The sequence below is a fragment of the Callorhinus ursinus genome, unplaced genomic scaffold (assembly GCF_003265705.2).
Source record: "Callorhinus ursinus isolate GAN/ISIS: 27379988/994484 unplaced genomic scaffold, GSC_fseal_2.0 scaffold68, whole genome shotgun sequence".
NCBI classification, from domain to species: Eukaryota; Metazoa; Chordata; class Mammalia; order Carnivora; family Otariidae; genus Callorhinus; species Callorhinus ursinus.
Window position 1 is genome coordinate 3,594,018 of NW_027397130.1, and position 11,422 is coordinate 3,605,439.

General features: G+C 59.6%; 1 protein-coding gene across 2 annotated transcripts in view; it reads left to right on the forward strand.

Annotated features, from left to right (window-relative positions):
• Positions 1–11,422, forward strand: part of DNAH17 (dynein axonemal heavy chain 17) — a 95,456-nt gene that overhangs the window by 38,771 nt on the left and 45,263 nt on the right. For both annotated transcript variants that reach the window (XM_025859575.2, XM_073886132.1), the window contains exons 28-42: positions 793–1,140; positions 1,238–1,329; positions 1,653–1,779; positions 2,478–2,630; positions 3,757–3,882; positions 4,029–4,136; positions 4,621–4,752; positions 4,994–5,154; positions 5,485–5,641; positions 6,405–6,509; positions 8,520–8,677; positions 9,084–9,222; positions 9,378–9,605; positions 9,988–10,125; positions 11,164–11,296. In XM_025859575.2, the coding sequence (XP_025715360.1) occupies positions 793–1,140; positions 1,238–1,329; positions 1,653–1,779; positions 2,478–2,630; positions 3,757–3,882; positions 4,029–4,136; positions 4,621–4,752; positions 4,994–5,154; positions 5,485–5,641; positions 6,405–6,509; positions 8,520–8,677; positions 9,084–9,222; positions 9,378–9,605; positions 9,988–10,125; positions 11,164–11,296 (2,305 nt within the window). The remainder of the gene's footprint in view (positions 1–792; positions 1,141–1,237; positions 1,330–1,652; positions 1,780–2,477; positions 2,631–3,756; positions 3,883–4,028; positions 4,137–4,620; positions 4,753–4,993; positions 5,155–5,484; positions 5,642–6,404; positions 6,510–8,519; positions 8,678–9,083; positions 9,223–9,377; positions 9,606–9,987; positions 10,126–11,163; positions 11,297–11,422) is intronic.

Here is an 11,422-nt window from a genome sequence, read left to right on the forward strand (position 1 = left end):
TTTAAAAAAAAAAAAAAGATTTTATTTATTTATTTGTCAGAGAGAGAGATAGTGAGAAAGAGCAGGAGCAGGAGGAAGGGGCAGAGGCAGAGGGAGAAGCAGACTCCCCGCTGAGCAGGGAGCCCGATGCGGGACTCGATCCCAGGACTCTGGGATCACGACCCGAGCTAAAGGCAGACGCCTCTCCGACTGAGCCACCCAGGCGCCCCATCTTCCCTTTTTTTTTTTTTGAACAGCTTTATTGAGCTATAATTCATATACCATACCATTCACCCATTTAAGGTGTACAATTCAGTGGCTTTTAGTGTATTCACCAATGTGTGCAACCATCACGTGGGAGAATTACTCAATGTTAGAATGTTTTCACCAACTCAAAAAGAAAGCCATTCCCTCTAGAAACCCCCCATCTTCCCGTACATCCCCGTCCCACCTCGAAGCAACCACTAACCCACCTCTGTCCCTATGGATTTGCCTGTTCTGGACAGTTCATGTAAATGGAATCACACAAGATGTGGCCTTGTCTGTCCAGCCTCTTTGACTTCGCCTGATGTCGTCAAGGTCCATCCATGTGGGAGCCTGAGTCAGAACTTCATTCCTCTTTACGGCTGAACAGCATTCTGATGACCTGTCCATTGTACCTGTTCATCTGCTGACGGACATTTGAGTCCTTTTTACCTTTTGGCAACTGTCAATGATGTTGTTCTGGATTTTTCGAAGCAGGGCTTTGTTCCGGGTCCTCCTCGGCCCCTCGCGCCAGCCACTGAGTGACGTGGTTTCCGTGTCCCCCCAAAGGTGCTGAAATCCCTGGACGCCACGTGGTCCACCATGGAGTTTGAGCATGAGCCACACCCACGCACGGGCACCATGATGCTCAAGTCAGACGAGGTGCTGGTGGAGACCCTGGAAGACAACCAGGTGCAGCTGCAGAACCTGATGATGTCCAAGTACCTGTCCCACTTCCTGAAGGAGGTGACGAGCTGGCAGCAGAAGCTGTCCACGGCGGACTCCATCATCTCAATCTGGTTTGAGGTCCAGAGGACCTGGAGCCACCTGGAGAGCATCTTCATTGGCTCCGAGGACATCCGCGCCCAGCTGCCGGAGGACTCCAAGCGCTTTGACGACATTGACATGGAGTTCAAGGTGAGCACAGCCCTCCGCCTCCCCCTGGGCACTTTTAGAAATGGCGACGCTGGAGAGTGCGTGGCCACTCACGCCCCAGGGGCCCATCTCCTCCCAGGCCCTGATGGAAGAGGCGGTGAAAACCCCCAACGTGATAGAAGCCACCAACAAGCCTGGTCTCTACGACAAACTGGAAAATCTGAAGAAGAGGTGGGTCCCCGCGCCTGGCCAGGTGGGAGGCGTCCTGGCGGCAGGGACCCGAGCCAGCAGCCCCCACGCCGCCCCCCAACCACCCAGGACAGGGCAAACTCTCCTCCCTGGTCGCTGGTGCCCAGGGCCGCGCGGTGCCACGCCGGCCACACAGCATGTCCTCAGCCTCAGAGGGACGCCCACACGGCAGGTCAGGTTCCAAGGTCCGAATCTAACTGGGGCTGCAAACAGCAGACCAGGTGTCTCCGGGGCTGTCGTCCGTCTGACGAGGACAGGATGGGCTGCAGAAGGCCTCGACCTCCCTGTTTCCTCTCTCCTCCTAGCTTGGCTGTGTGCGAGAAGGCCTTGGCGGAATATTTAGAGACGAAAAGACTGGCTTTCCCGAGGTTCTACTTTGTCTCCTCGGCTGACCTCCTGGACATCCTCTCTAACGGAAATGACCCCGTGGAGGTAGGCAGGCCCTTGGCATTCCGAAGGTGGCCCCGTGCTCGCCCCCATGTCTGGGTGGCCCTGGCCGGTTGGAGCCCTGCGCATGGAGGTCCCCGGACCGCCTCCACAAGGTCGTCGGCCCCAGAAACCGCCAGGGGGCCCGGCCATGACAGAGAGCCCCTTGCTTCATTTTCCTCATCTGGAAAATGGGTTAGATGCCAGGAGCTTGGTGAGACACTGTGTCTGGGAGACACGCCCGCTCGCTAGGTGGCTGCGGGGTCATCCTGACGGATCCGGGACCCCAAGAGCCAGGGGGAGGTGTTTCCTCGAGGCTCTTCTGAAAAGAGAGAGGGCTTAACTCACTAGGTGAAGGGAAAACACTATATTCTATTTGAATCCTAAAATTGCAGGACACACCAGAAGGGAGGCGTGGGGTGGCCCAGGGAAACAGGCCTAGGGCCTGGGACCAGGGCTTGTCAAGGAAAAGTGTCCTGTCACCTTCAGGAACAGACCTGGGATCCCCAGGCTGGTCTCTGAGATGCCCCTTGGTTGGTTAAGCGCGTTAGTTAACGCCAATCGGACGGGGGGGTGGGTGGGGGCGGGGTAATTCCAAAAATCAGAAAGACGCTTAAAACCGCCCAAGGAAAACCTGGCTGCGCCGCACCCCCTCCAAGGCCCTGGGTTCTGCGACCCCGTGTCTGCCCCCACTCCTGCCCCAGGTGAGCCGCCACCTGGCCAAGCTCTTCGACAGCCTGTGTAGACTCAAGTTTCGCCTTGACGCCGACGAGAAGCCTCTCAAATTCGGCCTGGGCATGTTCAGCAAGGAGGACGAGTACGTGGACTTCGACCAGGAGTGTGACCTCTCAGGGCAGGTGAGTGCCGGGGGCACATCCAGGGCGGAGGGACCGCCCCCCGGCCACCCCGCCCCAGACTGTCCCTCGATCCAGCAAGGGCTCCAACAGCTTCCACAGAGAATTTCCAGCACAGCCTGACCCCGCGTACTCCGGGGTGCATCTTGAGAAAAAACGGAGAGAAGAAGGGGAGGAGAGAGGGTTATGGCTGCCGGTGGGCTGTCTTGGGCTTGCCAGGGGACTGCCTCGAGGGGCCCCCACACTCCTGAACCGCCGCAGTCTAACCCCTGTTCAGAACAATCGGCTCCTCACCTCGGGTGGCCCCGTTCCCATCCCCAGCCACCCACGAGGCGGCCTCCTCCAGCCGACACCGAGCGGCCCCACAGCCCCGCTCCCCCATCTCACCGCGCAACTCAGCAACCAAATCGACTTTGACATTTTCCAAAGTGAAATGTAATTTGGAGAGAAATCAGCTGGGGACAAAAGGAAAATCTCACGCAAGAAAACTGGAGCTTCGGAAACGTGGGCCCGGAGCTCCTGGCGGGTTTGCTCTGCGCAGCCAGGGTTGGTGGGGGCCCCGGCGAAACCCAGTCATCATGGTGTGTTCACAACCGCGGGCACTGTGTTTATAGTTTAAAAGAAAAACCAAGCCGATTGTCCTGTTTGGGTCCTCCCCCCGCAACCAGTAGTGGCTAGTGGAGGGTTTGTATTTCAAAATACAAAGAAGGCTTGTCTGCAAATAAAATAAATACAAAGAAGGTTTGTCCTGCGTGACTGTCTGGGACCCTGAGACCAGGCACCCGAGGAGCAGCCAGAACCTGCCAGGAACTCGAAAGGATGGCGCCTCAGGGGCTCAGAGGTAGCCTGTCTTCTCTTCTAGAATTTTCTCTGGATCCCCTCCCTTGTCCCCCGAGAAATAGCGTGAGCACGTGAACGCCCAATGCGACAAGTCTTGCAGGGACACCCCCTGGCTTCCCAACCACATTTGTTAAGTGGGTCATTCTTACTGATCTACAAAAACCTTGACTTTTCCACCCCTGGGATGACAATGATGGCAAATGGTCCATTTATTTTTTTAATGACAAAGCAAGTCTTTGGAACTCGCTGCACTCAGGGCCTGTCCGGTCAATGTGGCTCCCGTCCCCAGGTGGAAGTGTGGCTGAACCGAGTGCTGGACCGCATGTGTGCCACTCTGCGGCACGAAATCCCAGAGGCCGTGGTGACGTACGAGGAAAAGCCGAGGGAGCAGTGGATCTTCGATTACCCAGCCCAGGTCCGGGGGCGGCGGGGGGGGGGGGCTTGGGGTCTGCCCCGAGGTTGGTCCCGCAGAGACCAGCCTCCGCGCCGGCAGGGACCGCTGTATCGGGGGGTGACGCTCACGGTGCGGGGGGGCCCCGGTGGGCGCCCATCTGCTTGCAGATTGCGCTCACGTGCACGCAGATCTGGTGGACCACCGAGGTGGGCCTGGCCTTCTCGCGGCTGGAGGAAGGCTATGAAAACTCCATCAAGGATTACAACAAAAAGCAGGTGCGTGTCCGTTAGAAACCCTGCCCTTTCTGTCGGTCGGTCAAAAGTGGCCAAATCTCGGCAACCCCCCGTGGTTCCGCCCAAAGATAACCGCTTTGGAAATATACAACTTTCACTTTTTTGTCTGGAAATCAGCAAATCATCAATTTGTGTGCATAGCATGGACTTATATGCCAATACTGTAGAAACTATCTGCATGGCTTTAAAAATCCCCTGTTTGTACTTAATATCCACCATCTTCCCGGGGCGTTAGACTTTCTCACACGATGTCATTTTCAGAGGCTCCATGGTATCCCATCAGGGGCTGCTCTGCAGCTCACCCCACCCCCAGTTGGGGGATATTGAGAATTTCTCTGTGCTCCGTTTTTGTACATAAGAGCATGGTGGTCTTCCCTCCGCTACTGTGGGCTCCCAGGGGACCCACGCAGCCAGGGGAGGGCGGGGCACCCGGGGTGTCCCAGCCAAGGTGCCTCTGCTCCTGCAGATCAGCCAGCTGAACGCGCTCATCACCCTGCTCATTGGAAACCTCAATGCGGGTGACAGGATGAAGATCATGACCATCTGCACCATCGACGTGCATGCCCGGGACGTGGTCGCCAAAATGATCACAGCCAAGGCATGGGGGCCGGGGAAGGGCCGGGAACCAGGTGGGCCCCCGTTAGTGCCTCTTCCCCGGGGCGGGGGGGTGACTCTGTTCCTGGCAGCAGCCTCCACCCCTCACCAAGACTCGGCCCTGGGGAACTGTCAGAGGAGGGCCCGCTCCTCCGCGGGATTTGGCTGGGGGCAGCGTTGGGGTGGACGTGGGTCCTGGCGGAGGAGCAGAGGGTCTGGCTCCTATGCTCCGGCACCTCCTGCAGGTGGAGAGCTCCCAGGCCTTCACCTGGCAGTCTCAGCTCCGGCATCGCTGGGATGAAGAGAAGAAGCATTGCTTCGCCAACATCTGTGACGCCCAAATCCAGTACTCCTACGAATACCTGGGCAACACGCCGCGGCTGGTCATCACCCCACTCACGGACAGGTGAGGGCACGCACCAGCTGCCTTGGGCAGGCGGTTGGGGAGGCCTGTGTCCAGACTCACCCCTACCGCCTACTGGGCACCCAGCCTCGGATCACTCCGACGCTAGCTGTGTGGTCTTGGAGGAGTTGCTCAACCTCTCTGAGGGCCTGCAAAGTGGGGATGCCATTTCTGGCTCCATCCCACGGACTTCCCTGGCCCGTCCCTCTTGTGTCTCCCTGGCGCCAAGCGCCAAGTGCGTGTCATCTGGACACGGTGAGCTGACACTACCGTGAAAGGGAAGGGGGTGGCCATGGGGTCACCACACGCAGGATAATCAGAGGTCCCTTGCAGATGCTACATAACCTTGACCCAGTCCCTGCACCTGATCATGGGCGGGGCCCCCGCTGGCCCTGCTGGGACCGGCAAGACAGAGACGACCAAGGATCTGGGCAGGGCCCTGGGCACCATGGTGTATGTCTTCAACTGCTCGGAGCAAATGGACTACAAGGTGCGCTCCAGGCCTGGAGGGGGCCAGAGGCCCCTGTGGGGACCACACACCGCATCCCTGGGCCCCATGCATGTTCTAGATGTCTGGACACTGCGGTTCGAACCAGGGGAGGAGGCACAGGGTTCCCAGTCTGCTGACGGTCTCTGCCCCACATCCCTGCTAGTGGTCTTGGCCCTCCCAGGAAGCTGGGGCCCCGGGGAGGTGACAAACATGTCCAGAAGAGGCTCCCAGGGTCAACAAACCCAGGCCCAAACGTCCTGTCCTGCCCTGGGAGGTCACCCCCTTCCGGCCTCTGTTCCAAGTTCTGTCCAGGTGGCTGGGGGCTCCCGATAGAGTGAGTGCCTCTGTCGTGGTTCAGCGTGGGGCTTTGGGGTCAAAGCGAGTCCAGACAGGCTGGGGGGTAGCCAGGGGATAGGCCAGGCCCCAGTGATCCCTGGAGACTGTGCAGCACGTTGTGGGTTCTCCGCGGGCCCCATGGGAGAGCAGAGCCTCCTGGAGGCCCAGCAGGACAGCCTCGGGGCGGGCGGGGGAGGGGGCGCCTAGCGTCAGAGCCTGGGCCTGCAGGAGGCCTCTGGTCCCCTCCCTACCCGTATTTGAGCCCCAAAGCCCAACCGGGGCTCCCCGGGGCTCCCCGGCCTGACCCTCGGTCAGCAGGCTGTGAACAGGACTGTGACCCAGCAGAAGGGGCAGGTGGGGGGCTCCTGGCAGGACCCGGGTCGGCCCTCTGAGTCTCCTCCCCTCCCCCATCTCACCCTTTTCCTAGTCCTGTGGGAACATCTACAAGGGCCTGGCTCAGACTGGAGCGTGGGGCTGCTTCGATGAATTCAACCGAATCTCGGTGGAGGTCTTGTCCGTGATCGCTGTGCAGGTAGGGGCCTGTCTGTGGTCTGTGGGTCACGTAGGGGCTGGGGCTTGTCAGCTCTCCTGTCAGCCCTTACACCAGGCAGTCCGTTCAGCCCTGCGGCCCGTCCCCAGTGCGCCGTGCAATGCAGGGTGGTGTGGCACGGAGGTGAGAGACCCCAGCCCTGTCCTTCAGGGGCCCGGAGTCCAGGTGGGCACACAGAAGAATCGGATACAGCAGCCTAGGTGTAACCAGCTACACATGCAGGGATAATGACTTCTGCCTAGAGGACAAGGACAGAGGTTACGGGGTGTCAGCGAAGGATGCATTAGACAGCTGTGCTGGGAGAAGCACGGGGGGCAGGCGGGGAGAGGAGATGGGAGGGAGGAAATAGGCCCGTGTGCTTCGGGCATGAACGATGGGGAGGCCGGGACGCGGTGGGAGTAAGATCCTCAGATGGGGGACAGCCCTGCGCCGGCACAGCCCCAAGCTGCTTGCAAGATGCCTGTGCACCCGCCCCCCACGTTTGAAGGCGCATTCCTACATTGTACACGAACCCTCCGGATCCGGAGGTGAGAACCACGGGGCTCTCTCAGGGGAGCTGAGGCCAAGCTCGAGGTCCAGAATCAACTTGAATATTCCAAAAGGACCCGGAGATCAGGCCAGTGCAGGTGCTGGGACCCTCCCTCCCACGGGCGCAGTAGATAGATAAGCAGAGACCAGCTCCCTGCAGCCGGAGCTCCCAGCCCACACGGGAGGCTGGGGGGCAAGAGCCAGGGGAGCCAAGCTGAAACCAGCCCCCGCCACTCACGACCCACAGCCTGGGTGTAGAGCCTGCTCCAAACTTACTCAGTGGACTCCCCAACTCTGTGCTTGGCCGGGATTTCAACTCTCCCTAATCTGTAAAATGGTTTCGACGACACAGGTTTGCTGACACCATTAGAGGTGAATGCAGGTGGCTGGCCGGTATCCTCCACCTGTTAGCCTCCCGACACGGAGCTGTCCCTGAGCCCTGGGCTGGAGGCCAGTAAGGCAAAGAGAGAACGAAGGCTGCTGCCTTGGGGTCCCCCGCCCCCACCAGGGCAGCAGCAGAGTGACTCCCCACCCCCAAAGTCGGTAAATGGACCCCAACATGGTTTATGACTCGAATGGACCATCAAGAACTGGGCCAGGATGCTAGGAGAGGCTTCGCATAGAGGGGAGGCAGCGAAGAAATTAAGAAATTAAGGTGCGCCGCCTCAGCTGCCAGCCCTGCCCTGCGGACCAGCCAGGGAGGAAAGGCCAGGTCGCAGGGCGGGAGCTTTGCTCAGAAAGGCCGAGAGACCTTGAATTCAAGGCAGGCGGTTGGGAGGCTTAACCATGATCGTGGGGCGCCCTCCCGTGGTCAGCAGGAGCGGAAGATCCCACGGGCTCCTGAGCCCCGAGGTTTAGAATTCACCCAGTGCCGTTCTCAAAGACCGACAGAGAGCTGGCTGCTGCGGCGTGCCCCCACGCGGCGCCCAGAGCGGGAGCGGGACCCACAGAGCGGCCAGGAGGCAGAGCGCCGCTCAGCAATAGTGCGGAACAAGCAGGGGTGTCCCGGCGCCGCAGGGTGGGGGGGCAGGGGACCCTCATCCCGGGCATTCTACTGGGTGACGCTCCCAGGACATGCTGCACCATCCCACACAGCAGCGCTCGCGAAGGGGCAGAGGTACGGGAATCTGGAGCAGACCGCTGGTCGCCGGGGTCACGGTGGGGGCAGGGGGAGGTGGGTATGACTATGGCAGGGGACGTGAGGGGTCCTCGTGTCGTGCAAGATGCTCCTGCTAGGGGACGCTGGGGAGGGGCGCGTGGGAGGCCCAGGGGCATGTCTGCTGCCTTATTTCTTTAAAACTGCGTGTGAGTCTATGTTGTCTCAAAATTAAGTTTAATTAAAAAGAAAGCAAGACCGGGAGCGTCCTCTGCAAATGCGTAGCCACAGGCTTCGACACCAGTGAAGATCCAGCCCGTGGAAGCTGGTCATTCCCACACTGACACGTCTGTGTGCCAACTGTTTAGGTTAAATGTGTCCAAGATGCAATTCGGGCCAAGAAAAAAACATTCAGTTTCCTGGGAGAGATGATAAGTCTCATCCCCACCGTGGGCATTTTCATCACCATGAACCCTGGGTATGCAGGACGCGCCGAGCTGCCCGAGAATTTAAAGGCCTTATTCAGGTGCGTGGGCAGAGGAGGGCAGAGGGGACCCTAAGCCAGGGCGAGCTGGGAGCAAGGGAGGGAGGCTGGGGAGACGAGGCTCCTGAGTTAGGGGGTCTAGCAGGCAGGGCCTCCTTAAAAAGTAAACAGTGATCTTCCCGCTCTGCCTTCCTGGGGGAGGAGGCCCCTGACCATGGAAGGCCGGGTTCAGAGAAGAGTCAGTAGAGCAGGTGTGGGGCCTGGGGCCAGCCCATGCAGAGGGCAGAGGGCACAGGGCACAGGGGGATGCTGGGAACCCGCCCTCATGCCCCTGCAATCCTGACGCTGTGGGCTACCTGGCACGGGAAGTGTGCACCTAGCTGATGAGAGGTGGGAACGTGGGAGGAAGAGGGAAGAAGCCTGAGCAGACCCCGCTGACCTCCTCCAGGCCCTGCGCCATGGTGGTTCCCGACTTTGAACTGATATGTGAGATCATGCTGGTGGCCGAGGGCTTTCTGGAAGCCCGCCTGCTGGCCAGGAAGTTCATCACACTCTATACCTTGTGCAAAGAGCTCCTGTCGAAGCAGGTGCATGCCAACGGTGTCTGGGGCTGCAGGGCGGCGCGGGAGGGGGCCGTCCACGTGCCCGCGGTGGCATGCCGGCTTTGGCCCCAACCCTCCCTAACCCCAGCCCGGGTGGGAAGGCGTGCTCACACCCGCTCGCCCATGCCCCCCCTCCCCAGGATCATTACGACTGGGGCTTGCGAGCCATCAAGTCTGTGCTGGTGGTGGCCGGCTCCCTGAAGAGGGGTGACCCCAGCCGGGCAGAGGACCAGGTGCTCATGAGGGCGCTAAGAGACTTCAACATCCCCAAGATCGTGACTGACGACCTGCCCGTGTTCATGGGGCTGATCGGGGACCTTTTCCCTGCCCTGGACGTGCCTCGGAAGCGGGACCTGAATTTTGAAAAGGTAGGAACTACTGGGCCCTCGGGTCAGATCCACGCCTCGACGGCAGGTGCAGCACTGGGCAGGCGGCCGCATCGGGCAGGTGGTAGCCACACGTTTCTCCCTCCGCTGCTGGGAGAAACACCCGGAAGCCACAAACACCTTCCAGCCCCAGCCAGCACCTCTTTCAATGCTGGGGGGTGGGCCGAGGGGGGCGGCAGAGGGGCTTCGGGCAAACCTGTCCCCTGCACAGATGCTCAGCAGCATCACCGGCAGAACGTGGGGGCACATCCACGCCAGAAGCCACTGTTCCCTTACAACACCTCCCACGAAGCCCCCCTCCTGGAAAGACTGCCTGGTCCTGGCGCTCTGTGCCCAGCACCCCCTCCTGTGTGCACCTCCCCAGATCATCAAGCAGAGCATCGTGGAGCTCAAGCTGCAGGCAGAAGACAACTTCGTGCTGAAGGTCGTGCAGCTCGAGGAGCTGCTCCAAGTGCGCCACTCGGTGTTTGTCATCGGGAACGCGGGCAGTGGCAAATCTCAGGCATGCCCCACTCTTGTCTACACCTCGGTCCTCCCTGAAGGCCTGTAGGCTGCTAGAGGCTCAGCCTCTGTCACGTCCCCACACCTGCGGGGGCAGGGGGCAGCGAGGAGCAGGCCCTGGTCCCACTGCTGAGGCCCTTCTCCTAGGTTCTCCTTTCTTCTTGCTCCTTCCCCCTGGACACCAGCCACCTGCCCCCTCCGCACCAGCTCCTCACCCCCCTCCACCCTCCTGTCCCCACCTGCCTCCTGCCATTACCTGGGCATGAGGGTGGGGGCCAATACTACTGAGAACTATAACAACCTGGGCATGCTGAGAAGCAGAGGGTGGGGGCCAATACTACTGAGAACTATAACATCGTAAGAGTCTAAGCCAGCCAGCGTTGAGCTGGAAGCCCGCATGATGGCCCACCGTGTTACTCAAGATCATTTCCGAAGACTAATAACACGGGGGCGCTCGCAGCAAGTAATTTTTAAAAAGTCAGAAACTTGGCAACAGCTCTCTGCCCACGGGTCCTGCCCCCGGGCTTTAATAAAACCACCTTTTTGCACCCCCCCAAAAAAAGGCAGAAACTGTATGAACCCGATCTTCTAAAAAGAATATGTACATATATATGTATTTTTATGCCTGTACACACATATATACATATGAAAACATCCTCAAATGTCCCTAAAAATCCTTTTCTCTGGGTGGAGGAATTACCAGGAAAACCTTAAGGGAATCTCAATGAGCATGAATTGCCTTTGTCTTCAGGAAACTACTGTGAATTTTTCCTGATCTTAGCCTGGTCCCAGGGCACGTGGCGCTCCACTGTCCACAGACAGGGGTGGTTGCTGTGCATGCCCCATCCCCCGGGCACCCGCCTCGGTCAGTTTGGGGGCGCAAACTCACCTGCGTGTCACCAATGCAGAACTGACCCAGAGCGGGAATTCTGGTTGGGGTCCGTAAAAGGCCTTCGGAGTTGTGCATGGTGCCTCCCTGGGTGTGGGTGCAGGGGCGGTGGCCCCCGAGCCCAGTGTGAACAACGCACCCCCATACCAGGTCCTCAGGTCTCTCAACAAGACCTATCAGAACATGAAGAGGAAGCCGGTTGCCGTGGACCTGGACCCCAAGGCTGTCACCTGTGATGAGCTGTTTGGCATCATCAACCCAGCCACCAGGGAGTGGAAAGACGGTAACAGGAGCTGTGGCAGGGTGGACTGAGTGAGGGCAGGTCACCAGCAGGCATCCGAGGCTCACACCAGCCCTGCTCGCTCACACCAGCCCTGCTCACTCACAACAGCCCTGTTCACACCAGCCC